Source organism: Canis lupus, chromosome 11 (genome assembly GCF_003254725.2).
Source record: "Canis lupus dingo isolate Sandy chromosome 11, ASM325472v2, whole genome shotgun sequence".
Taxonomy (NCBI): Eukaryota; Metazoa; Chordata; class Mammalia; order Carnivora; family Canidae; genus Canis; species Canis lupus.
The window spans coordinates 44,660,160-44,686,899 of record NC_064253.1 but is presented as its reverse complement, the minus strand read 5'-3'; the positions used below and the strand labels follow the sequence as shown (position 1 = coordinate 44,686,899).

The window sequence follows — 26,740 nt, the reverse complement described above, 5'->3', positions numbered from 1 at the left end:
CCTCTTAAGGTCTAAACAGATATCTCAAGCATGCCCTTGGAAAAGGAAACAAGGCAACCAGACTTTTACAGCTTTACCAGACCCTTTTTACTGCTTTGATATTTCTGGCAGGAAAAGGAACTGAGCCAAGGAACATCTTCAAAGGTAGTGACTCCCAGGAGGGTAGTACCAATTGGTAGTAAACGTTCATTTGGCCTTCTGATAATCACAAGCAAGGGACATTATAAAGGCAAGAGTTCTAGTACACTGTAGGGACGCAGGTTTCATCCATCCATCTACTGTTTAGCACTTTTGTTATTTCCTCCCAAGGGATATCTGCTTTTCTCTGGTTACACGGGAAGTTAAAGAAGCTGGAAAAGCAATTTTCTTTTCCTCTCCTTCTTAAGCATTTCCCTAATCTTGAGATACGGGTCCCTGCTTTGTCCTTGGCAGGGGGGATAAGGTCGGGCTGGTCAATCCCTAAGGCAGCCCTTCCCATCTCCAGTAAACTAAGGGAAAGTTCACTTTAACAAGAAGCAAATTAAAGATAGAGGCTTTTAAAAAATGAACTATAGTATCCTTTGATAAAAAAAAATTCAGGTTGAACTTATGGACTATATCAAATTTTTTCACTTTCATGTCAGTCTGGACTTCCTCTAATAGGGTGAGTTTATCTGCTGAAAATGAAAACACAGAAAATGAGATAATATTTCAGTTTGGTTAACAGTAGTTCTTCCCTGACTTTGTGCCAAACAGAATTTTAATTGATTAAAAGTCTGCCTTTCATCCATGGTATCCCATGTTGTTATCATGGTAAGAATTATGGTTTTCCAGAAAGATGTGGATATAAAACAAAAGTTAACTTTGAAAACCTCATTTTTATATTTCTCTTGTGAAAGACCTACCTAGTGTGTGTCTAAGCCTTTATTAGCAGCAGACCATAAATTCTTTGGACTCATGCTTCCTCCAAACTCTCTTGTATATCAAACTCTCTAATAGATATTACTGTCCTTCCTCTAACACAGCTTGTTTTTATGTGTAATCGCTCTGACTTGGAGGAAGACCAAACAGAACACCTCTGGTTATTATCAGATAAATTAATTCTACACAGATTGTTCCTATTTCCCTTAGGGTTATACAGTCAGTTAACTTTTTCAGAGCAATTATTAATTACAATGTATTATGAGAGAAGATACTGAGGCAGCAAAGTATAATCTACTATCTTTTAAAAGTAACTTTTTTTTAAAAGATTTTATTTATTTATTCATGAAAGTGTGTACACAGAGAGAAAGACAGGAAGAGACACAGGCAGAGGGAGAAGCAAGCTCCTCTCAGGGAGCCCAATGTGGGACTCGATCCTCGGTCTCCAGGGTCACGCCCTGGGCTGAAGGCAGCACTAAACCGTGGAGCTACCCGGGCTGCCCTAAAAGTAACTATCAAGCATTCAACTTTCATTATTATAAAGTTATAACGAATAAATATTTTTAAAATTATATTTTTATTAATAGATTTTTAAAAATATTTTATTTATTTATTCATGAGAGACAGAGAGGCAGAGACACAGGCAGAGGGAGAAGCAGGCTCCATGCAGGGAGCCGGATGTGGGACTCAATCCTGGGACTCCGGCATCACGCCTTGAGCCAAAAGCAGATACTCAACCTCTGAGCCACCCAGGCATCCCAAATAGATTTATTTTTTAGTATGAAACAGCATATCCTGCATATTAATTAAAACACAATAAAGTTTCTAATTATACTAATGGAGGCAATTTGATTTAAAAAAACTAAAACAAATGAAGTAGTGCCCTATCAACCTGGATTAACACCTGTGTTGGTCAGAGTACAGGGAAACAAGCACTCTTACACACTGCTAATATCATGCTACCTTTCTAAAGCCATTTGGATTCTGCATACTCTGACCCAACCTTATGAGCTAGGCCCTATTATTTTATTTTATAGATGAAGAAACTAAAATTCAGAGACTGAGTAACTTCCCAAGGTCATATAATAATAATAAGTTAGTAGGGCAGTCGTGATTCCAACTCAATTACCTAATCCAAAACTTATGCTTAATTCCTACACCATAAACCTCATTCAGTAATATGGGATTTGTTTTTAGAGAATATCTGTAGAACAGAATAATATGCATCAATTTAACATGTTGTACAAGAATATATAATGACATGGACAAATGTTTGCAAAACTATAAAGCAAAAGTAAATTTAAGAATATGATCTTAGGGATCCTGGGTGGCACAGTGGTTTATTAGCGCCTGCCTTTGGCCCAGGGCGTGATCCTGGAGACCCGGGATCGAATTCCACGTCGGGCTCCCGGTGCATGGAGCCTGCTTCTCCCTCTGCCTGTGTCTCTGCCTCTCTCTCTGTCTCTCTGTGTGACTATCATAAATAAATAAAAATTTAAAAAAAAGAATATGATCTTAATTTTAATAAAAAATATATATACATAAATAAGAGATATGTATTACAGATATACAGAGGAGCAATCTAAAGAGACTGGGGACATGACAAATCTATTTTCTTCATTTTGTTATCTGTTTCCTAAATTTTCTACCTTTGCAATAAAAATTATCTTTTTGGGGGGATCCCTGGGTGGCGCAGTGGTTTGGCGCCTGCCTTTGGCCCAGGGCGCGATCCTGGAGACCCGGGATCGAATCCCACATCGGTCTCCCGGTGCATGGAGCCTGCTTCTCCCTCTCCCTGTGTCTCTGCCATTCTCTCTCTCTCTCTGTGACTATCATAAATTAAAAAAAAAAAAATTATCTTTTGGGGCACCTGGCTGGCTCAGTTGGTGGAACATGTGAATCCTGACGTCGGACATTGCAGTCATGAATTTGAGTCCCATTTTGGGCAGAGAACTTAATTTTAAAAATTAAATTGTCCTTTTATTTTTTATTTTTTTTTAATTTTTATTTATTTATGATAGTCACACATGGAGAGAGAGAGAGAGAGAGAGGCAGAGACATAGGCAGAGGGAGAAGCAGGCTCCATGCACCGGGAGCCCGACGTGGGATTCGATCCCGGGTCTCCAGGATCGCGCCCTGGGCCAAAGGCAGGCGCTAAACCACTGCGCCACCCAGGGATCCCCAAATTGTCCTTTTAAAGATGCTTAATATCTGTTATCAAACGGTGAATCTGCAATTTCAAGACATAACCTACTTTTATTTAGAGAGATGTATGAAAATGAAAGATACATCAATATTAAAATAAATGGCAATAGTGCTCCAGTGGTCCATCTTTATTTCTTCTTACTTTAAGTCTGTTCGAATTTCCTGGCAGGGAGATAGCAAGAACCCTGGGAGCTTCTATTAATTCGTCTTTTATCTCTAGTGTGAATGGCATTACTCCATGCTCTAATCCTCTAACCCTGCACTGAATTTTACACGTTTAAATGTGGTCCAAATCAAGGACTCCCCAGTTAGTGAAAATGAGATTCAAGAACTCATGTTTATTTATTGATAAAAGATAAGGATGGGAAAAACAAGGACTTGCTAATTTTCCCATGCTGACTTTCATTAGTAAAACTACTCAGCATGTTTGTTCAGTCTGCAGCTTCTTTCCCTATGACTTACAAGATGTTGTTTTAACAGGAATGGAACTCACTGAGCAATGTGACGGACTGAGGAAGAGCCGGTTCATGCAGATAGTAGACTCCAGTCCTATCCTAGCAGAGAAATATTCTTGTTGGATTTGTTGAAAAGCTCTGAGAGGAAGGAAGAGACATTAGTGAGAATTTCCCTCAGATAACACGTTTTAGTTTAAAGAAATCCTGCTCTATTATTGTTCCACAAATATCATATATGAGTAATTTAAAACAGAGGTTGGAAACTTTGCTTTTTTAAAGAAATTTTCTTTTTTCTGCCAAGTTTCTCATTCTTATAATCCAAACACTTATGTTTATTAGATAGGTCACTCTTCCTCCTACCTTCTTTCTTGGTGAAGACTGGGTCAGATTTAGTTCAATAACAGCAGAGTTGTCTATCACACTTCCTTCCCATAGGTTAGAAGTGCTAACTGTATACAGAAGTGTATTTGAATTTTTGTTGTACTTCTAAATATTTTATGTACATGATAAATGATTTTGAACCCTAAAATTTTCAGACCAAAAAGTCTGAAGAAGATTTAAACAACTGCAATTCCAACCACTCAGGGGGAAAAATCCCCAAAACCTTAAACATATATACTCCTCCTGATCTTATTGCACATTAGCATATTAAAGGCTCTTAGCAGTCAAGAAGAAAGAAAATTATTTACCTTTGTTTAAAACCATGTTTCCCAAACTTCTTTGATCATGAATCCTTTGGTGGCATAACACCTATTAATAACCTGAAGAACTTAAGATCTGAGGAGCCCATTTTCAGAATGCCACCTTAATGACTCTATCACTTTCCAGGATCTTTAGCCATATTAGTAATCCAGAGTTAACCAAAATCAACAATGTTCACCCTTTCTCCTAATCTCACACACACTAAAGTTGAAGAGTTAATGATAAATGTTTACTTCAGGAAAGCAACATGTATGGGTAATTTACAGTATGTAAATTATATCTCAGTAAAGCCCTCCACTTTTCAAAGAAATATGCTTGTCTTTCAGGATTACTGAGATGTGGAATTACTTGATGAACATGAAATCAGAGCAAAAGGAGTATAGTTTTAAGAAATATTTTATGCTGGCCAAGATGACTCATTCCTGCCCAAAGACATCTTTAGTTATTACAACATCTCCTAGATTTACACAATATAATTCTACCTCTTCTAGTTTTTCTTTTCAAATGGTCTGGCAATGCTCACAAATTAACCTACTTACAGTCCATAAGAGTGAATATATACTCCAGAGTGACAATGAACAGCAACAGCCATTGTCTAAAACAGACTACCATAGGTGCAGCATTTCTTTTAAACTTCATGTTTTTCCTAGCATATACACGTAAGAAAATATTTGTAAAATACAAAGGTCAAAGTTTTTAATTCTGAATCTTTAGGGATAACTGATATGCAAAGAATATGAGTTAATATACTTACCTGCAACTTTATATTCCTTCCTAGAATACATCAAATATACCCTATTTGAGAAATAAACCTCAAAACTAAACATCTGCCTTCCATTCTTTCTTTTTCTAGAAGCAAAACTTGACAAGATTGATGTAAGTGCTAAGTCAGAATCTCACTCCGTATATCCCTTCTAGAGTTGACACATTTAAAAAATGATCTCATTTGCTGCCATAGGTGGATTATACCAACTAAATCAATCTCAACGGCCACTTTTAGTTTATCTCTTGGTTGTCTGAGACATTTTTATCACTCACACAAAAAAAATACAAAAAAATGCTTTTCTGTATGCAAACTTTTTATTGAACTATTATGCTGTTTAAAGTAGTATACCTCTTCAAAGAGGTCACAAAAATTATAGTAGTTAAAAATTTTAGGTAAAACTCTTCAAGGGTATGAGATTCTTTTTCAGTCAACATACAGTTTAGCAGAAAGCATACTATTATAGAGACTTGCAGTTGGTTCAGACTCAGTTTCTGCTCATGCTATGTAGAGCGTCCACAATGCTTTTATTGTATTCTGCAATCTGCTTGGTCACATTCTTCATAATTGACTGGTAATCACTCTCTTGACTCTTGGTTGCTATGACTAATTACATGAGTTAAGGGGGAACAGTGATCAACAAAAACAGTAATCCACTTTGGCTTAGGAAGGGACCAAATCATACTGGTATTTTTCTTATGGAAAACTGAAAATGGCCAGAAAAAGAACAATTAGAATATATTTAAAAAAATATATTAACAGATTAAGATCAACTGAAATCTAAAAGGCTAAGGAAAATGTGTTTCAAAAAAAGTTCACCTACAGTATGACCTGAGCCAAAACAGTTAGACACTTAACTGACTGAGCTACCAATGCACCCATAATAGCTTTTTATACTTAATGTTGTGCATTTCAATCTAATTCTGGTCTGAGAACAACTGAATGTTCAGAAGAACCATGTTCTCTAGAGTACTGTAATGAATTACAGAAGTCTCTAGAATTCACTCTATTTCAAAATCCCCTACTTTGTGTTGCATAAACTAGACTGCTGGACTAAAGCATACTGAGTGAGAGTCTTTTGCTTTTAAAATGAGTAGCAACAACTGCTAGGAATAGAGCACCTGATGCATTTGATCTGGAAGTAAGCTGGGATCCATGCTGCCCTGAGCTGAAGTTCAGCAGTTTCCTGGAGGAGAATCTAAACTACCAATGAGTCAGGAACTACTTCTCCAAGCAGAGATATCCTTAAAGGGTCAAAGAAAGGAACAGAAAATAACTTTCAAAGAAGTGTTTCTTACAATTTCAAAACATATGTCCTCAAATAGGTGCTTCCTCCTATATAATCACACAAAAAGATAAAGCAAGAAGGTGGGATATAAGTGCCATCTTGGTAAAAACATGAAGTTGAATTGGCTGAAACAGATGAGCTTGAAGGTCAAATTTCTCAAGATACTAATGTGTTTACTTCCCTTTGCTGCCCAGATATCCAAGGTACAGCACTATAAGCAACAGCAAACAATTATGCACATACATATTTCTGTAGGTATACATAATTCTCCCAATAACTCTATGAGAAAGAAATATTAAGTATATTTGAGATGATAAAGTTGAGGCTTAAACAAACTTTAACAATAATAAATTGTCCAAAGTCCATAAACTACAAGTAGTAGAGTCAACACTGAAAATTAGATCTCCTTGCTCCAAAACCTGTGCACTCAGTCACTATGCCACACTAACTTTGTATAGTCTGCTTTCTATTGTTACTTTGGTTGTGAGTGTGCATGTACACAGAACATGTGCGTGCGTACACACACACAAACACACCCTAATTATTGTAGATTGGAAACGAAGTCTCATTCATTTATTCCCCACATAGTTTAGATTGAGGTTTTGTACATATTAGGTATTTGATAAGTGTATATTAAATTTCATTTCATTTCCGTCTTTAAAACATTCTTAGGAAAAAAATCACTCTGGGTGCCTGTGTGGCTCAGTCAGTTGGGTGTCAGACTCTTGGTTTGGGCTCAGGCTGTGATCTCAGGTTCCTTGAGATGCTCTCTCCCTCTACCTACCCTGCCCCCTGACAGATCTCTCTCTCTCTCTCTCTCTCAAATAAGTGAATACATTTTTAAAAAACAAAAATCACTCAGTCATTTGTTTCTTTTTAAAGGATACATTCTTTCATCACAAAATTATTTTGCTCATGGTGTTGCCACTTCCTCTCCAAATTTGTAAGCTAAAATCACAAAATAGAAATGTTAAACAGTACCCATATTCAAAACAATTATACACGTTTTTAAAGGATAAGAAAAAAAAAACATTCAAAATTTTAAATCTTATCAATTCATTGCATTTTAGTTGAGATAAAGCCATGGCAGACAAAAAGGAAAATTAGAAAGGATTAAACAATAGTAAATACATTAATAAATACAATGTTGAATTTGACAACAAGTTTTACTCTATGTGTTTATCTTAATTGGAAAATACTTAACAATATTTATTATGCCGATGAACAAGCCAACTGAATGACACTTTATGATTTTTCCCTTTCTTAAAAGAACTTGAAAGAAAAGAACGGGACATGATGGGAATCTCTCCTTGAAATCTGGAAGTCTAATGCCACAAACGTGATATATATTCTAACACTGTCAAAGGTTCAACTATATAGGAGTAACTTCCTTATTTCCAGGGCTAAATTTCCTGTCTAATTCCACAAGCTGTGATAAGAGCAGAGCTGCAGTGTGAAGATTATAAGAGGGCTGGTAAAAAGCTGGCACTGTTACAATAATTTCTGCATCAACAGGAAGCTAATGTGGATATTATATTGATGGTTGCTTCCTCAGAAGACAATTTTACTGTTATAGAATTAAATTGTTTTTCTGATTTAATTAACCTTGTAACTCTGGGTTATGGTCTTTCTTTTTTAAGATGCACATAGTATTTTTCCTAGAGAAAGGACTGTCTGAAAAACGAAACATTAAAATAATGTTCTGTGTGGACATTTCTAAGAGGTAATGATCATTTTTAAGAATTTCATAACTGAAGTAGCATTAATAATATTTCTTTCTACTCTTATGTTAAAATTATTTTCAGGGCATACATTCAGTATTAATGTAGCAACCAGCCCATTGTTTCCTCTAAAGAGATATATCTAGATATTAGGATAAATCCTAACTAATTAATTATGTAAACTGTATGTGCTGTGAGTTAACACTAGTAAATCAGATCTGGCTCTCTAGATAGGAACTCAAAGTTAAGATGGACTTAAGGAAGCAGTCAGCACTTTTTGGCAATAAATCTCTAATAACCTTTTGCAAAGTCAAGTACCAAACTTTTCCCCTTTGTTTCATACAGAGAGGAGGCCTTCTTAGAATGCAGACCTCTTAAGTACTAAATGAATAATGCTATAAAAGCAACACTGTGTTAGATGGTCAACTTCCTTCCATATTATACATCTGTATTAGTGACCTGCCTTTAAACCTCCAAGAATATCTTGAAGCATGAATCTGTTTTTTCCCTACAACTTAGTCTGTTGTGTGTTCTTTATATATTAATCCCTTACCAGATAATGATTTGAAAATATTTTCTCCCATTCAGTTTTCATTTTGTTGATTGTTTCTTTTGCTGTGCAGAAGCTTTCTAGTTTGATGTAGGCATACTTGTTTATTTTTGCCTTGTTGCTCATGCAATTGATGTCATAAGCAAAAAACTGTTGCTACGCTGATGTCAAGGAATTTTATCCCTTGTTTTCTTCTAGGAGCTTTATAGTTTGTTCCAATATAAATATGTTTAAATGATATCAAATAAATAACAGCCATTCATCAAAAAGTCTGTTATGAAAATTATTCGTAGATGTCAAAAAACAGTTTTCAAGAAAATAGTTGCAAAAACGAAAGAGACTAGATTTTATTTGATCAGTGGGGATTCCCAAAAAGCAACAAATAATACAGAGAAGGACTGTAGATTATGAGTTATGTTATGAATTCCTCTTACCTGTGTATGGTGTTAAGTATATGATTAGCACTTGATGTATGGTGTTAAGTATATGATTAGCACTTGATGTGTGAATAAACAAGGTAACCATTACCTGACTCTAAGAAATTGTGTTTGTCAAGTGTTTTCCTCCTTAAGTAATCTATTCAGTGAAAGAAGAGGGGTGATATTCCATAAGCAATATCAGCATTTTTCCCTAAGAACCACTTTTGTCTTAAGTGGCCTCATAAACTTTTTCTTAGATTTCTTCTCCAGCATCCATCCCAACTCTCAACAGCATAGGATAATTTTGTCACTCCCAAATCTAGACCTGTATATTATGAAGTGTAGATAGAATAAATGATAAATTTGGAAATGTAAATTAATGATTTCTAAGCTTTTAGTAGCTGTGACAAACTCTGATGAAACTCTACCTCTTTCAAAAAGAATATAGGGTACATCTCTGCCATGGTATGGTATGGTAAATCCATACAATAAAATAGCAGTCATAAAATATCAAAAAAGGAGTTTGCAAATACTTAAGTGACAAAATGAATCTTTAAAGACTATATGCATAGAATTTCAGTTTTTATAAAATAATATAATTAATATGGGTGTATAAGGCAAAGGAAAAAAGTTTACAAGGATATTATACCAAAATATTAACAGTGATTGTCTATCATGATCATATTACCATATAAAGAAAAGGAAGAATGCATTAATTATAAGTTGCAAATAGTTAACATATATACTAATTAGATGAGAATGATCAATTTTTATCAGACCCTAATTACTGATTTTATACATGTCACACATGCTCATTTAATCCTCCAATACTTATTGAACAGCTATTATATCCCAACCATTGGCACAGGGTGGGGAGAAAATGAATGAGACAGATATCAACTCTATCCTCTTAGAGTATTCAATCTAGATCTCCAACATTGTTTAGGTAATTCTATCAGATAAATGATATGAAAAGGGGACTTGTCTGTGCATCCTATGTAAAATAATCAGAAATGTAAGTCAAGAAGTTCAAGGACAAGTCTGCTTTTGACAGCATTAAACAGCTTTAAAACTAAAAGTAACCTAAATGTACAATAATATGAAATTGGTTCAGTAAATTATACTAAATCCAAATATTATACATAATCATATTTTTAACAAATTTACTGACAAAGTAGTTATTAGGTATCATTAATAATGAAAAGCAAGCTTCCAAATATGTACAATATGCTACCATTTCTATAAATACATAGAAATAATGTATACATATGTATATATAAAGTATGTGTACATATAACATACATACAGACTAGAAGGACCCACACAAAAATGACAAGAATTATGTCTTCTGTGGGATATTAGTCATTAAGGTTTATTCTATTTGTGGTTTTTGTGAGTTAGCAAAGTTTCTCAATTAAAAATGCTTTATTTTTGAAATATTTAAAAGCTATTATTTTAACAGCTGAGCCCAGAACAAGGCCTAGCACCGAGTAGTCCTTCAATATAGGTTTATAAAAGAAGAGCAAAAGTAAATTCATTCTGAGTGGAGATTGTATATAATCTGGCTACCTTCAAATCCAGAAAGTCTGGAAGGATAAATAAAGCAAGTTAAAAAAATTGTTTTGGGATAGAAATATACATTAAGAACACAAGACAGATAGTCTAAAAACAGAAATAAATTTCAGTCTTTGCTTTTTCTTTTTACCTGAGAATGTGTCTCATTTTCTTGCAACTGTGTTTTTAATGTCTCATATTCTATGTTTAGCTTCTCTGTTATTTTCTTAAAGGCATTTCTGCGGGTTGTTAATACTGTTCTCTCCTGATGTAATTTCTAGATAGGTCCAAATAGAAGTAAATAACAGAGCTTAGCAAATATCTAGTTAGCCAATATAAATCATTTTTAACTTAAATAATTTCAACATTGTTCTGGTAAAATTCTACCAAGACTATACTCCAAAGCCTGTTTGTAAAAATTATCTTTTGAGTTATAATAAGCTAAATTAGCATTAACTGAATTAATAACACTATTCAGGCTAAATTAGTATTAATTGTGTTAATAATTATATTAAGGCTGCTATATATGTGTTCCTATCCAAACAAATTTGCTTTAAATTAATCTAAATGGCAATGAAAAACCACTGATGAATAAGTATTAAGGAGGGAAATTTCATAATCAAACATGCATTTAACAAAGTTCAGATTTGTTGAAATGCTCTTGCTTTTCCTTTCTTTTCACCTTTTGTTTAAAACTTACATCTCTCTAAATTCCTCCTACATACATAAACATCTTAGCTTATATATCAAATAATCAACTGAAAATAAATTCTATGAACTACATATATATTAAATTTGATCAAGAAAATACAATTCGAATTTTAATTCTGTAAGACTGTTATCATTTACCTTTTTCTTTTCTTCACCTGCTGATTTTAAAGCTGGCAAATCATTGTATGTCTCCAGGTCAGTTGTCATTTGCTTAATTTTGTTTTTCAGAGAATGCTGTTCCTCAGTCATCTTACTTTCCAGAAGTTCCATTTTCTGTAGATCCAACTGTAGACGTTGACTATCTGAAACACAAGAAAATTCAAGAAGTCAAAACTTTATTCCTTTCACAAATAGAAATGCGATGCCACCATTAAAAATCATGTTTTATAAGAGTACCTGCAAAAGAAACAAGTTTCATTGAAACCAGTGAGACAATACAAAGATAAATTAAGAAAAAAAAATACTCATCCTCCAGGTAATCAATATAACCTGATATATATCAGCCAAATTTGTCTCCATGCTCATACAAACATTTAAGAACACACAGGTATTTTTTTTCTTACTTAATAATATGTATTATGAGATAAAGACCCACTATTTTTAATAGGGGTATGAAAGCAAATTATGAAACATATATATATTTTTTGAGCAAAACTGTATGACTATACATGTAGTCAAACCTCATTATTCACAGTAGTTATATTCTATAAAGTCACTGTAAATACTGAGTTAGCAAATACTAAACTATTGCTACTAGCGGAGATATGGGGTTAGGTTCCTAAAAGCCTCTGGTCACAATATTTTCATCAATCAACTAACACATAATCTTGTTTTATGTGGGTTTCTGTTTAAACACACCGTATTTAATATATATTTTTCAGTCATTATTAACCCTGAACTCAAGGCCAACTTATGCCTGAATGAAACTAATCTAACACACATTTTCTCTGCAAGGAACACTGCAGCCTTCTTGGGCCTAGGAACACAAGCTAACACTTCAATATGCTTGGGAGACTTTTTTTTTTTTTAAGATTTTATTTATTCATTCATGAGAGACACTGAAAGAGAAGCAGAGACAGGGAGAGGGAGAAGCAGGCTCCCTGTAGCGAGCATGATGCAGAACCCGATCCCAGGACCTCGGGGATCATGACCTGAGCCAAAGGCAGATGCTCAACCACTAAGCCACCCAGGTGCCTCTGTTTGGGAGCCATTTTATACAGCAAAATCACCAACAAAAAGTACAAAAATGTGGGAAAAACTAGCACTAAATATGCCACAAAAAGGATACTTGTTAATAGAATGAGGACTAAAACAAGAAGACAGAGTTGCCCTATGTGATCTCTGCTGCAAATGCATGTCAGGCAATTCACCTTTTTGACTCTGCACATATCCACAAATGACTATGAAAGTGCTACAAGTACTGATTTTGGGATTACAAATTAATTATGGTGAGTAGGCAAATTTACAAATAGGAATCCATGAATAGGGCAGCCCCGGTGGCGCAGCGGTTTAGTGCCGCCTGCAGCCCAGGGCGTGATCCTGGAGACCTGAGATCGAGTCCCACGTCGGGCTCTCTGCATGGTGCCTGCTTCTCCCTCTGCCTGTGTCTCTGCCTCTCTCTCTAGCTGTGTCTCTATGAATAAATAAATAAAATCTTTAAAAAGAAAAAAAGAATCCATGAATAACGAGGACTGACTACATATATGTGTGTGTATGTGTAGGAGGGAGTGTGCGCGTCTCATACTTTGTTTTAAAAGTGTTGAGCATCTACCATGTGCTAAGTGCCTAGAATATAATGGAAATCAACAGAGACATTGTTTTTGCTCAAGTAGCTATATTCTAGAGGTAGAACCAGAAAATTAGATACGCATTTACAATAAATTGGATAACTACTATGAAAATAGTAATAAAGGGTGCTATGAGAACATGTGGTACTGGTCAAGAGAGCTCTCTAAAGACATGCCTTTTAACTGAGTAAGGCCTTAATTAAAGATTAGGAATCAACCAAACCAAGGAGAAAGTAATTGTGTTCCAGAGAATACAATCAACATGTGCAAAGTCTAGAGGTAAGAAAGCATGATACATCTGTGCAAATAACAGAAGTTCAGTATGACTAGAACCCAAAGGTCAATGTAGGGAGAATTTCAGTTCATGGAGGGCTTTTGTAATGAAAATGGGGGGATCCCTGGGTGGCGCAGCGGTTTGGCGCCTGCCTTTGGCCCAGGGCGCGATCCTGGAGACCCGGGATCGAATCCCACGTCGGGCTCCTGGTGCATGGAGCCTGCTTCTCCCTCTGCCTGTGTCTCTGCCTCTCTCTCTTTCTCTCTCTGTGACTATCATAAATTAAAAAAAAAAAAAAAAGAAAAAAAGAAAAAAAAATGGGGAGTTGGAACTTTATCCTAAGGGCTATATTAAGTAATTGATGTAAAATCCATTAGTGTGGCATAATTAAATTTTAGAAAGTTCACCCTGGTTTCAATGAGGGCAACTAATTGGAAAAGCATTACTACATGCAGGAAGACCAGTTAAATGTTGATTCAGTGATCTACATCAGAAATTGTAGACTGGTATAGTCACTTTGGGCTTTTTTTTATCATTAACATTATTTATTAAGTGCTTTCCATGTGCTAGGCATAGGGGATACAGCAATGAACAAAGCATATGAGATCCCTATCATTACAGAACCTATACTCCAGTGGAACACAACTATATATATGAAATCTAAAGTTATAAAACACAGAAATAAATGAGGGAAAAAATGCAGGAGATGTGGAGGGACTCAGGAGATATCAGGGATTTGGGGTTAACTAAATAGGCAACTGACCAGATACAGTAGTTGAGCAAAAAGAGTCAATGCAGAGTCCCATTTCCAACTTGAGTAAAAGAGTAGATGACACGGAGGCAGAGGGAGGTACCAACTTTTGTTTGTAGGAGGGAATGATATGGGGTTTAAGTCAACTTAGGATATGTTCTCTGAATTACCTCAGAAGCACCCAAATAGTAAACAGGCCCATGTATAGATATATGGGTCTGAAGTCCTGAGAGAAATTTGAAGATACAGATTTTGAAATCATCAACATAGAGACAGAACGTGAAACTATGGGGATGGCTGAAATCATCAAGAGAAAAGAATTCATGATAGAAACTATAAGAATAACAAAATTTTAAAGAATAAACTGACATGGAGGATCCCATAAAGGAGAATAAGAAATGACTACAGAAATAAAAGAAAAATCAGAAACGATGGTGAAAAGTCATTTTAAGAACAAAGGAGTGATGTGTAAAGCAGAATACTACTTAGGGATTTAAAAAAAAATATCGCAAAATACAAGTTGGACTTACTGTCCAGAAAAACCTTGATATATTTCTTGAGAACAGATTTTTTTTTAAAGATTTTTTAAATTTTTATTTATTTATGATAGTCACAGAGAGAGAGAGAGAGAGGCAGAGACACAGGCAGAGGGAGAAGCAGGCTCCATGCATCGGGAGCCCGATGTGGGATTCGATCCCAGGTCTCCAGGATCGCGCCCTGGGCCAAAGGCAGGCGCTAAACTGCTGCGCCACCCAGGGATCCCGAGAACAGATTTCATAGGAAAAAAAATGAGAGCAAGAGTGAGAGGAAGGCTTTTGAAAATTTGGATGTGAAACCCCTGAAAGGGAGGGATGATAGCTGGGAAGACAATACTTGGAAGAGGCTTTTAGGACTTTATTTTTTTAAAGATTGATTGATTGATTCATGAAAGAGAGAGAGAGAGAGAGAGAGAGAGAGAGAGAGAGAGAGGCAGAGACACAGGCAGAGGGAGAAGCAGGCTCCATGCAGGGAGCCTGACTTGATCAGGCTAGATCGAGGGACTCAATCCCAGGTCTCTAGGATCACGCCCTGGGCTGAAAGCGGTACTAAACCGCTGAGCCACCCGGGCTGCCCTAGGATTTTTTTTCCAAGATGAAATATAAAAAAAAGATTGGTGAAGATATTGGCAAATGAATGTATCTGCTAAAGGGTTAGTATCCAAAATAAATAAACAACTGATACAACTCAACACCAAAACCCCTCAAATAACCCAATAAAAATGGCCAGAAGACTTGAACAGACATTTCTTGAAAGAAGACATATGATAATCAACAGACACATGAAAAGATGCTCAACATCACTCACCATCAGAGAAATGCAAAAACTACAATGACAGAATGGCTAAAATAAAAAACATAAGAAACAAGTGTTGGTGGGGATGTGGAGGAAAAAGAACCCTTCTGCACTATGTGTGGGAATGCAAACTGGTACAGCCACTGTGGAAAACAGTATGAAAGTTCCTCAAAAAGTTAAAAATAGAACTATCCTATAATCCAGTAATCGCACTACTGCGTACTTATAAAAAAACAAACAAACCAGTAATCCAAAGAGATACATGCATTCTTATGGATACTAAAATTGAACTGAAATATATGTATCATGCACATCCAGATGAAGATATTTGAATTCAAACCTGCCTAAGCTAGTTTCCTATGTTCCCAGGGCTAGGTATGGTAATAATCCTAAACATCCTGTAGTTACTTATTTATAGACAGAGGCATGTAGTGATACATTTTCATCTTTGAACATGTTGCTTTCACTTTACTTCTATTTTAAAGTAGGGATATGAATAGCCTCAGAAAAATGTGGTGTTTCATTAAAGGCAAACAATGAAGATTTTCCTTTTATAACTTAGAGATTTAGGGGTAACATAAAAAAAATTTAATCTTATAGTAGGATATATTATTCCCTGTATATATGTATTTTCTCTGGTATTTTTCATTGTTTTTTCTTTATGTTGCATTTTAGCAATTTAACTGGGATTTGCTTAGGTAAGGGATTTTTATATCAATCCTGTTTGGAATTCAAGAGCTTCTTATATCTGTCAAATCTGGTTTTTCATCAACTCTGGGAAATTTTCAGCCATTATTATTTCTTCAACTATCTTTTCTCCCTCATTCTATGTGCCTCCACTCCTTCTGGGACTCCAATTATATATATGTCAGATTGCCTGAAACTGTCCCACAGAACATTTAGGTTCTGTTCATTTTTATTTCTTCTCCAGATTATATCATTTTTATTGATCTTCAAGTTCATGGACCCTTTATCTGCTGTCTTCAATCTTCTATTAAGGTCATTCTGTGAATTTTTCATTTTAGGTATATTTTCAATGCTAGGATTTCTACCTGATTCTCTTTTGTAATTTTTATTTTTCTGTGAGATTCTCCATCTGTTCATTTGTTATTTTATTTTCCTTTAATCCCTTAAATATGTTTTTATGCATTTAAAGTCTTCTGTTCATTTCAACATCTGGATTATCTCAGGTCAATGTTTATTGACTGCTTTTCACCTTGACTCACATTTTCCTATTTCCTCACATGGCTAATGAATTTTTATATTATAATTGACACTTTAAATGATATGCTGTAGAGATTCTGGATTATATTGTATTCCTTTAAAAACTGTTGATTTATATTAAGTGAGGAATAAACTTTACTGAACTAAAACTCTAAAACTTTTCTCCTTTGGAGTAGGCAGTATGCAAAATCTCTGTATTCAGCTTTTTCAACTTTTAATTGCTGCTTTTTCCTAGGTTCCCTAAAGTTACCTAATGCTTACATAGTTCACTGGTCAGATTAGGATCTAAATAGAGTTTATGCATGGATTTTGGCACTTAGTTGCCCTCTTACCAGGAATGTCTCCCTCTATGTGGGCAGGCAATAACTTGGCTGCTTCTTAAAAAATTTAGCAAAATTTACTTGGAATTGAGTTTTATTATTTATACAGATTATCTACAGGAAAAATCAAATATAAAGCTGCTATTAAATGCTTCCATCTATGAAACCAGAATTATGGATTAAAATATAGGTAGAAGGTGAGATATAGTAAAAATAAAACGTTCAAAAACTGAATGACTTCTTAGGTATAACAATTATCATAAAGATTAAAATATCAAAGTTTTTTTTAAGGATTCAAAGGATAGTGATTTTTTTTTTTTTCAAAGGATAGTGATTTAAGAAAGAAAGTTTTTACCAACCAAATTGAAATTGGTATGGTTAAACTTGAACATTTCCTTTTGTCCCTTTAAGAGTATTACAATTCAACCATATTGACATATATGTTCTAAAGAATATTATGGATATCTGGATTTAAATGTTGTTGAGTGGGTTTTGTTTTGTTGGATTCATATCTCAACTAGGGTTGGAAACCATTAAAATGAAAATCAAAGTGCTAAATCAAAGTCACTGAGGCTTATGGTTTTTCAATGCTCCAAAAAGGAAATGTACATAGCTTGTATAAATTTTGACTGTTCTGTGAAAATGCTACTGAACTCTAAGTTTAATTTGAAGATATATTAGGGACATACATTTAGGAGTCATACTAAATGTTTTTCCTAGAGAAAGGGAGAAAATGGTTGGTTGGTATAGGGTAAAGTTTATCTTCCTTTAACAGCAGGTCCCCTTGAAAAGCTAAAAACTTCTCCAAGGGAAGAGACAGGAAGAGGATGCAGACAAGTTCCTTCTGATATGCTATGAAGTTGCAAAGTTTACTAAGCAGTGTGTACATAGTAGCAAAATCTCAGAAGGAACCACTTTGACATGGGGAAATGTTTCTGAAATATTCTGCCATCAGTGCATTTGTTTATTCCCTGGAGTTTCCTTTCCAAAAATATAAATAAAAACTATTGCTGACAGATTCCTTGCCTCTTTACTCATGTAGTACACTAGCGTTTCACAATCTTTTTTCCCCCATTACTGTCGCCCTAAGGAGCCTTTTGTAGACTATGTTTTTCCTAATCACCACCCTCCCATGAAACTTTTATATTACAGATATAATGTATATCTGTCTATGTATAGTGATCATTGCGGGGGGGGGGGGCACAAACCATTATAATCAAGATATTTTTACTCTCCGCCCAAGAAATAATTTTGTCCCATTAAGAAACAAAGTACACTAAGAAAAGCAAGTGATTTATAATTAGAAACCCAAAAGCCAAAAGGGAGGCAAAATTCACAAGTGGAAATGTAAAATTCATGGTCTCTGAAAGGTGAACAAGAATATTATAGACTTCTGATGGTGATTTCTAGATACAAGAAATTTTTGATGGTGGATGGTGTTAAGAAAGAGAAAAAATAATTTATATGCTTAGTTTAAATTAAAACTTAAAAATAATTGAGTAAATGAAATTAATTGTAGGGGCCAGAAAATTCAGACCTTAATAAGGAATATTTTCAGTAAAATCTTTATCATAGTAATAAACTTGAATAAAATTAAGTCAGTTCTCAGTCTTTTCAACCCTATGTCACTGCAGAAAATATAATGAGTAGTTTTTAAAAGGAAACATTAAACACAAAATATAAAAATATGAAAGGAATTCAAAGTCCTTATAATTGAATTCATTTCCTGGTATTGATATTTACCTCTTAAAAAAATATGTTTTTCAACAGCCATTATATAAAGACAGCTTAGAGGAGGCAAAAACTTTCTAAATTAAAATTGACTTTAGATAAATGAAAACCTTAAAACTACCATCTAAAACACAAAACAGAGATTTCCTAGATGGAATAATTAAAGATAAAATGCTTTAGCTTTATAGAAAGAAGAAAATAAAGATGTAAAAATACTCATATTTGAAGAGGTCTCAAAGAAATATTTGCACACCCATTTCATTCCAGCGTGAATTACAATAACGGAGAAGTAAAAACATCCTAAATGTCCATCAACAAATGAATAAAAAAATGTAGTACATAGATACTATAGAATATTATTTAGCCTTAAGAAAAAAAATACTGTCACATATTACACCACTGATGAACCTCAAGGACATTATGGTAAGTAAAATATCCATTCACAAGAAGACAGATATTGCATGATTCCACTCATGAAGTATTTAGAGTAGTCAAACTCATAGAAACAGAAAGTAGAATGTGGTTAGCAGAGGAGAGAAGTGAGAGGGAAATGGATAGTTCTTCAATAGTATAAGTTTCAGTTTTGCAAGATGAAAAAGTTCTAGACATCTGCTGCCCAACATTGTGTGTATAGTTAATGGCTAAGATGATAAATTTTGTTATGTGTTTTTTATCACAATTTAAAAAATTCTGATAGTCAAACCAGTAGTAGATATAAATCAAATTTAGAATGTACTTTTTCTAGTTGTTTAGCAGAGAACTCAGATATATATATATATATATATAAAACTACAGCAAACTCTAAATAAATCTGGGCAGATAAAATATACTTAAATGTATAAAATAATCATTAGCCACTTATATCATCAACCTGAATTCAACTGTATATTAATAACATTTAGCATGGATTTATAGGTCTACAAATGTATAAATATAAAACTCCTAGGTAATTGTTTTAGAATGCAGAATTCTTCGGATTTTACAAAAGTAATATAGCACATATATTGATTATAATATAACTCCCACAGCAGGGTCTAAGGGAGCATCCTGTCATCAAGTACATGACTATTTCTGCAGCAAAAATTATGAACAGTCACATTAGGAAAGATAATTAAAACCTCATGTCAGTTCAGGTCAGGTTTTGGGATTTCAGATAAATGAATATTATTGGACCCATTATTCTATTTCAAGAATCTCAACATTTTGAAGTTAGCAAGTATTCTTATTCCTCATAATTTCACTAATTGCCAGTTTAATTCCAAGTAGACAAAAACAACAACAACAAAAAACATAGCTGATTCAATACCACCACACACAAGCATTAAAAAAAGACCGAAAGGTAGAAACCATCAGTTCAAGAACCAAAGATTCTATACAAATTTTGACTTTATCCTAAACTTTTTTCCTTTTGAGTCTAGCTTTTTAAGCTCTATTTTGTGTATTTGTTTTTAATATCTATACTGTCCAAATGGCAGCCATTAGCCACTTAAGGCTTTTGAACACCTAACTATGTCTAGATCCAAGCTGAGATGGACTGTAACTGCAAAATCTCATTGATCATTTTTGTACTGATTACATGTTTAAATAATAATCTTTTGGATAAACTGGGTTAAGTAAAATATATTATTAAAATTCACCTGTTTGTTTACTTTTATAACACACCATGAGGAAATTTAAAATTATGTGTGGGGCTGGCATTACATTTCTATTTAAGAAATGTATCAACATTTCTATTGAAGAGTGTTGCTCTAGTATCATGTAGTCATAACGGCTCAAACTAATTATAATTAAAATATTTTTTTCTCAAGGATATCTCTCCTAACTACTCAAGCCTGGGGTGGATATAAACTCAGTGTAATTCTGTTGCTCTTAATGCTTCTATCCTAGTACTGTTTGATTATATTTTAATTGTTTGTCATTATTCCACCAAGTTGAAAGTTCCTTGAGGAAAGAGACTATTTTTCTTTTATCTCTGTGTGCCAATGTTATGTACAGGCACAAAGCAAGCATCCAGTAAATATTAAAAATGAATCAGTGTCCCAATGAAATAGTATTAAGTTAAAAAAAATGCTATTAAGTTGATGTGAAAGGTCACACAAAATTCTGAGGCTATTAATGACTGGACTAATAAGCAATCCTAAATTATATTCTCAGCCTTTCAAAAAAAATAAAATAAAATGACATTAAAATTTTAAACTTTCAATTTGTTACAGAAAAAAAGGGATATTAAAACCTGTTTTCTAAAAAAATATAAATAAATAAATAAATAAAATCTGTATTCTCACCTGAAGTCAAATTCCTAGCCGTACTTTGTGATTTCTGCATTTCAGTAGATTTAAAATTGAGATCATCCTGCATCATCTTCAGCTCTTGATTGGTGATAGAAGAGATCTGTTTCATACGATTTATATTCTGTATTTGTAAAGAAATAAAAATGGAAAAAATTCCACTGATTTAACTCTTGATTGGTGATAGAAGAGATCTGTTTCATACGATTTATATTCTGTATTTGTAAAGAAATAAAAATGGAAAAAATTCCACTGATTTAACTCTCCAAAATAACTCTTGGAAAACACTGTTAAGAACTAGATGTTTTAAATTGGTATTCTTTTTTGAAATACATCATTTATTATATATGTTTTATGTATGTTTAGAAGAGTATAGTGAGACTCAATGAAAGTCAGATTTTCTCAAAGGGGGACTAAATTAAAGCTAATGTAAAAGAAATAATTCTGAATTTTATCTCACTGTAGAAAAAATTCAAATACACTACATTAAGAACTGCTTGGGAATCTTAAGACACTTAGAATATTTAAAAGAGACTGCACATTTTTCCTTCAATGTACCATTCATTAGTAGCTGCTCAATAAGCATTTTTCAGTGAATCAAAAGATACTCCTTGATAACCTATATTTTTGTAGGTTCTTACTAGGAAAGAATACCTTGTATTTATAATGCAAATGACTGTGTAAAAATGTATCAACATTTTCCATTATAACATCTAGATTTTTAAGTTAGCTATGCAAATGTTACTTCTCCAAATTCAGATACATTAACATGGAAGAAAATCCTAATAAAAACTCTGAGTTAGTCTTACTTACTGCTAAATATTGACATTATACATATATAATCCTTTCCTTCTATTGTCCTTAGCTGAATTTTGCTAGAAATACACAAATTAATAGCTTAAAGAAATAAAATAATAAGTAAGGGAATTTAAAGGAAACATTAAATGAGCAGATGCAATAGTGGACCACTGCATTTTCTGATGGTACTTACTCTACTACAGTGTTCCAAAAGTGCAACTATGTTGGCTTCTATCTGTGCCTTTCTTTCCAGTTCCTGATTCTTAGTTTCCTCAAAAGTCTCAATAAAAGCTGCAGATTCAAAATATGATGAGAAGCTACTGTTAATATAGTTAACAGTAGGTACATACTAATTTACAGGTCTTAACAGTACTTTTTAGAAATTCAAAGCAAATGTGAAATTATCATTATTTAATCTTTTATTAACCCAAGGGTAATTAAATTAATAAGAACATTTCTACATACTCTCAAGCTTTTAAAGCTTAATGGTTATGATCTTAAGACAAATAAACTGGGATCCCTGGGTGGCGCAGCGGTTTGGCGCCTGCCTTTGGCCCAGGGCGCAATCCTGGAGACCCGGGATCGAGTCCCACGTCGGGCTCCCGGTGCATGGAGCCTGCTTCTCCCTCTGCCTGTGTCTCTGCCTCTCTCTCTCTCTCTCTGTGTGACTATCATAAATAAATAAAAATTAAAAAAAAAGACAAATAAACTAAAGATTATAAATATGGACTCAGAAGTAACAACTGATAAAAAGGAGAACAGAAAAAAAATCTGTTTTTACATAGGATCGTCTTGATACATCTATAATTATTCCTATTTATAATTAGCCACTAATTTTAATACTGAAAAGTTATTACTAGTTTTATCTGAAAATGAGTATTCTCTTTAAAATGTTGCATTAATCTCAACTAAATAAATTTAATAATTCATATTATATTCTAAGAAATCCTTCTTTCTCCTGTCTAATACAGAATCAGTACATAATTTACTTTTTTTATATTCTTAAGGCATTTCTAGGACTCTTCCAAAAATAAAAACTTACAGTTAAAAATCACTTTACTGTTAGCATGAAACAACAAATTAATTCTGAGGAAATTTTTGGTACTTGCTGAGATTTTAAAGAAATCTTGGGATATTGTTGTATCAGTTGGCAATTACTACTTTATGGCCTGCTTCTATGAAGGTAACAATTGACACCACACCCACAGATTCTGGCAAAATGATTATTAAAACAGGAAACCAGTAACAGGTAATATAGCTCAATTTTGAAAAATTTCTGAATGTACAATGCAATTAAGTTTAAGTGAAGATATAGTTACAAAGTTAAGACTTTTAAAAAGTAAATGAGAAGCTCCAACAGAAAGCTACTAAAGCTACAGTCAGTGATAGAACCAAGTAACAAGGTCTGAGGAGAAAGCTGATAAATAATAAGAGGAAGTACTATGAAAAGCTAAAAAAAAAAAAGGCAAAAGATACTAAAGATGAATACAGTGAAGCATGTAAAACAGAACACTCAATATTCAATCAGTATATCTCTATACAGACAGTAAATAGAAGTACTAGCTTTACAATCTATCTTTACCACAAAAATACTCATACACACACAAACGTACAAAACCTTTTTCAATTTTTCTACCCATCCCTAAGTCATACTACATATTTATTAGTTTTTCAAGGGACGCCTGGGTGGCTCAGCGGTTGAGCGTCTGCCTTTGGCCCAGGGCATGATTCTGGGATCCAGGATCAAGTCCCATATCCGGCTCCTAGCAGGGAGCCTGCTTCTCCCTCTGCCTATGTCTCTGCCTCTCTCTCTGTGTCCCTCATGAGTAAATAAATAAAACCTTTTTTTTAAAAAAAAAGAAAGAAAATAATTTTTCAAGGCAAATGCTTGTAATGTCTACACTTCTACATTTATTACTAGCCATTGTATCTTCCCAAGATAAGATCTCTGATTTGGTATATGTGAATAGACATCTGAGAATATTTTCGTATCAATAAGATAATCACTTACTGTCCATATTTTCCTCTCGTTTTTTAAGTTCCTTATACTTCTGATTCATTTCACCTGTAAGAGATACAAAATATAACATTGATTTAAAAAACTTCAAACAGTGCTCTAAATGTAAAAAATGTCTTAGGTTTTCTACATACCATTATATTAATATATGTTTGATATATATATGTTTGATAACTTGGAAAAAACAATCTCCTGACTGGAAAGGACTTACAGGCTTTCCAGTGGTTCTCTGTTTCAGTCCCAACTTGGGACTATTCAACCCGTACATGAACACTACTGGTGATGGATTTTGGTGGAAGCACAAATTTATTCTGCTTTCTCTACCTGGGACTTTGAGAATACAGGGCTGCAGCTGCCTCATTAGTCCAGGAAAATACTGGAATGCTAAAAAACTGCATGACTCAGATAAAGAAATTATAGATTGATTGATGCAAGTGCAAATTTATTCTGCTTTCTCTATCTGGCCCTGAGAACACAGGCTGCAGCTGTTTCACTAGTTAAGGGAAATAGTGGTGTCCTTCCAAAACTCAGTTTTTGTTACTCTGAAAATCCTTTTATTATAACATAATCATGATCCATCTTTTTTTAAAGATTTTATTTATTTATTCATGAGAGACACAGAGAGAGAGAGAGGCAAAGACACAGGCAGAGGGAGAAGCAGGCTCCCCACAGGGAGCCCGATGTGGGACTCCATCCCCGGACCTGGGATCACGCCCTGCGCTAAAGGCAGACACTCAACTGCTAAGCCACCCAGGCATCCCTTGATCCGCCTCTGTTAATGGCCCCTTTATATCACTGAAGGGTCCAGTTTCATCCATTTGTCAGGGTCTTAGATTTTTACTCTTTTAAACATGTCTTTCACATGTATTAAGTGTGACATGTCCAAACCTGTTGTGAGCAACCTCTTCCTAAACTTGCTTCTCTTTTCAGTTAATAACACCACCAACTCTTCAGTTGCCCAAGTCAGAAGCCTAGGGTCTTATAAAATCCATTTTACTCTGGCTCTTAAGTATCTGGATCAAAAATCTACTTTCCATCCTAATTGCCCACTGCTCTACTCCAAGAAACCTTCATCTTTTACCTGGATTACTGTGACTACCTCCTAACTGGTCATATTGCCTCTAATATTACTTGCCTTTTCATTAACCAGAAATATTTTTCAAAAATGCAAATTGTTTTCTCCTTAAAATTCTTCAATACTTTTACCATCGTCCCTAGGTGGAAGACCAAACCTTTATGTGTTTTATAAGGTCTCTCATGATTGCCTCCCCTTTGTGCCATTTTTTTACTTCACATTCCCTGCCTCTGCCATACCACTCTCTTCCAGTTCCTTGAGTTACTATATTCATCCTCAATTTCTTTTTTTATTATAATTTATTATATTTATTTATTTATTTATTTATTTATTTATTTATTTATTTAATTTATTTATTTTTCATCCTTACTTTCAAGGTTCTCTACTTGCAGTGCTTTGAACCTCTTCACTGTTCCAACCAGGTACATTTATTTATTCTTTATAATGCAGCTTAAATATTATTCTTTAGAGAAAATTTCTGGAAATCTCTTTTTTTTTAAAAATTAATTTATTTATTCATGAGCGATAGAGACAGAGACACAGGCAGAGGGAGAAGCAGGCTCCATGCAGGGAGTCCGACATGGGACTCGATCCTCGGTCTCCAGGATCACACCCCAGGCTGCAGGCTGTGCTAAACCGCTGGGCTACCGGGGCTGCCCTGGAAATCTCTTAACTAGATAAGTTGTCTTTCGCTCTGTGCTCTTATGTACCCCTTTTCATACAGTAGCATTGGGTATATTCTAATTGCTTGTTCAGATTTTAAGGTCTGTGAGGGAGGTTACTTTGCTATTTTGCCTGCTGTTGTGAGTTATTCAAAGATGGAATGAAATTTTTTGGGAGCAGCATAAAGGGGCCATTAACAGAGGTGGATCGTGATTATTTTATAACAAAAGGATTTTCAGTGTAACAAAAACTGAGTTTTGGAAAAACACCACTATTTCCCTGGACTAGTGAGACAGCTGCAGCCTGTGTTCTCAGGGCCAAGTAGAGAAAGCAGAGTAAATCTGCACTTGCATCAATCTACAATTTCTTTATCTGAGTCAGTTTTTAGCATTCTAGAAAAGCTAAGGAATCTTATTAAGATGATGCCCAGTAAGGATGGAGAGAATAATAGACTAGACATTCCTAAGGGCGTTCCTGATAAGAAGCTTGTATTCTGAAGAACATTAACAGTTCAAAGAAAATGGAAGCCAAAAGTTACAGTGCAGAGGTTAAAATGCAATGGTCAGCCTGTGTTCTGTATAAACTCCTATGCAGTTTTTCAAGTAGTGGCTAGAGTAAAGTTAGGAAGTAGAGGATGTCAGTTGGGGTAAAGTCTCAAATTAGAGAGGCATGAACTTCTACTTGTATATATATTTACTTGGGTAAAAAGTGAGCTACAAGTACATAAAGGTGATGGCACAGAAACGTGGGCCCCCAGTTTTATTGCTTTCTGGTCTAAATATTTTCCCTAAACTCACTGAGAAGGGCACTGATACATAGAAAATCTTGTCATGGGCCCCAAAACAGTACTGGCAGTAAAAACTTGGGTGTGAAATCTACTGCTTAAGAAGAGTAAATACCCAGTGGTCATGAATTCCCAGCCAGCAAATACCGAAAACCGATGGGAAACATTGGGTTCATTCCGACTGGATGCATTAAGGGGAAGGGAAGAGATAGTTTGTTATTAATAATAAATTTGTATGATTAGGTTTTTTAAAAAATAGATTATAGACAAATTAAAATTATAATGTCACTCCTCACTCACCTTATGGCAATAGTTTTTGAATGGGAAACAAAGAATTAGAGCTGAAATACCATGGGAGAGAAATATGCAAGGAACTTTTTTTTTTTTTAAAGGACTCCAACTTGGTTGGATTTATTTATTTATTTATT

The 26,740-nt window shown here is 34.3% G+C and overlaps 1 protein-coding gene across 6 annotated transcripts in view; it reads right to left on the bottom strand.

Moving 5' to 3' along the window:
* Nucleotides 1-5,323: 5,323 nt before the first annotated feature.
* Nucleotides 5,324-26,740, bottom strand: part of IFT74 (intraflagellar transport 74) — an 85,232-nt gene continuing 63,815 nt past the window's right edge. For 4 of the 6 annotated variants that reach the window (XM_025433044.3, XM_025433043.3, XM_049116198.1 and 1 more), the window contains 7 exons: nt 23,785-23,838; nt 21,967-22,064; nt 20,973-21,099; nt 11,407-11,570; nt 10,709-10,834; nt 7,201-7,261; nt 5,324-5,631 (listed from right to left, as the gene is read on the bottom strand). In XM_025433044.3, the coding sequence (XP_025288829.1) occupies nt 5,513-5,631; nt 7,201-7,261; nt 10,709-10,834; nt 11,407-11,570; nt 20,973-21,099; nt 21,967-22,064; nt 23,785-23,838 (749 nt within the window). In that variant the 3' untranslated portion in view covers nt 5,324-5,512. Of the gene's footprint in view, nt 5,632-7,200; nt 7,262-10,708; nt 10,835-11,406; nt 11,571-20,972; nt 21,191-21,966; nt 22,065-23,784; nt 23,839-26,740 lie in introns of those variants that run through there. The other 2 variants (XR_003130075.3, XR_007414047.1) reach the window with 2 other exon arrangements.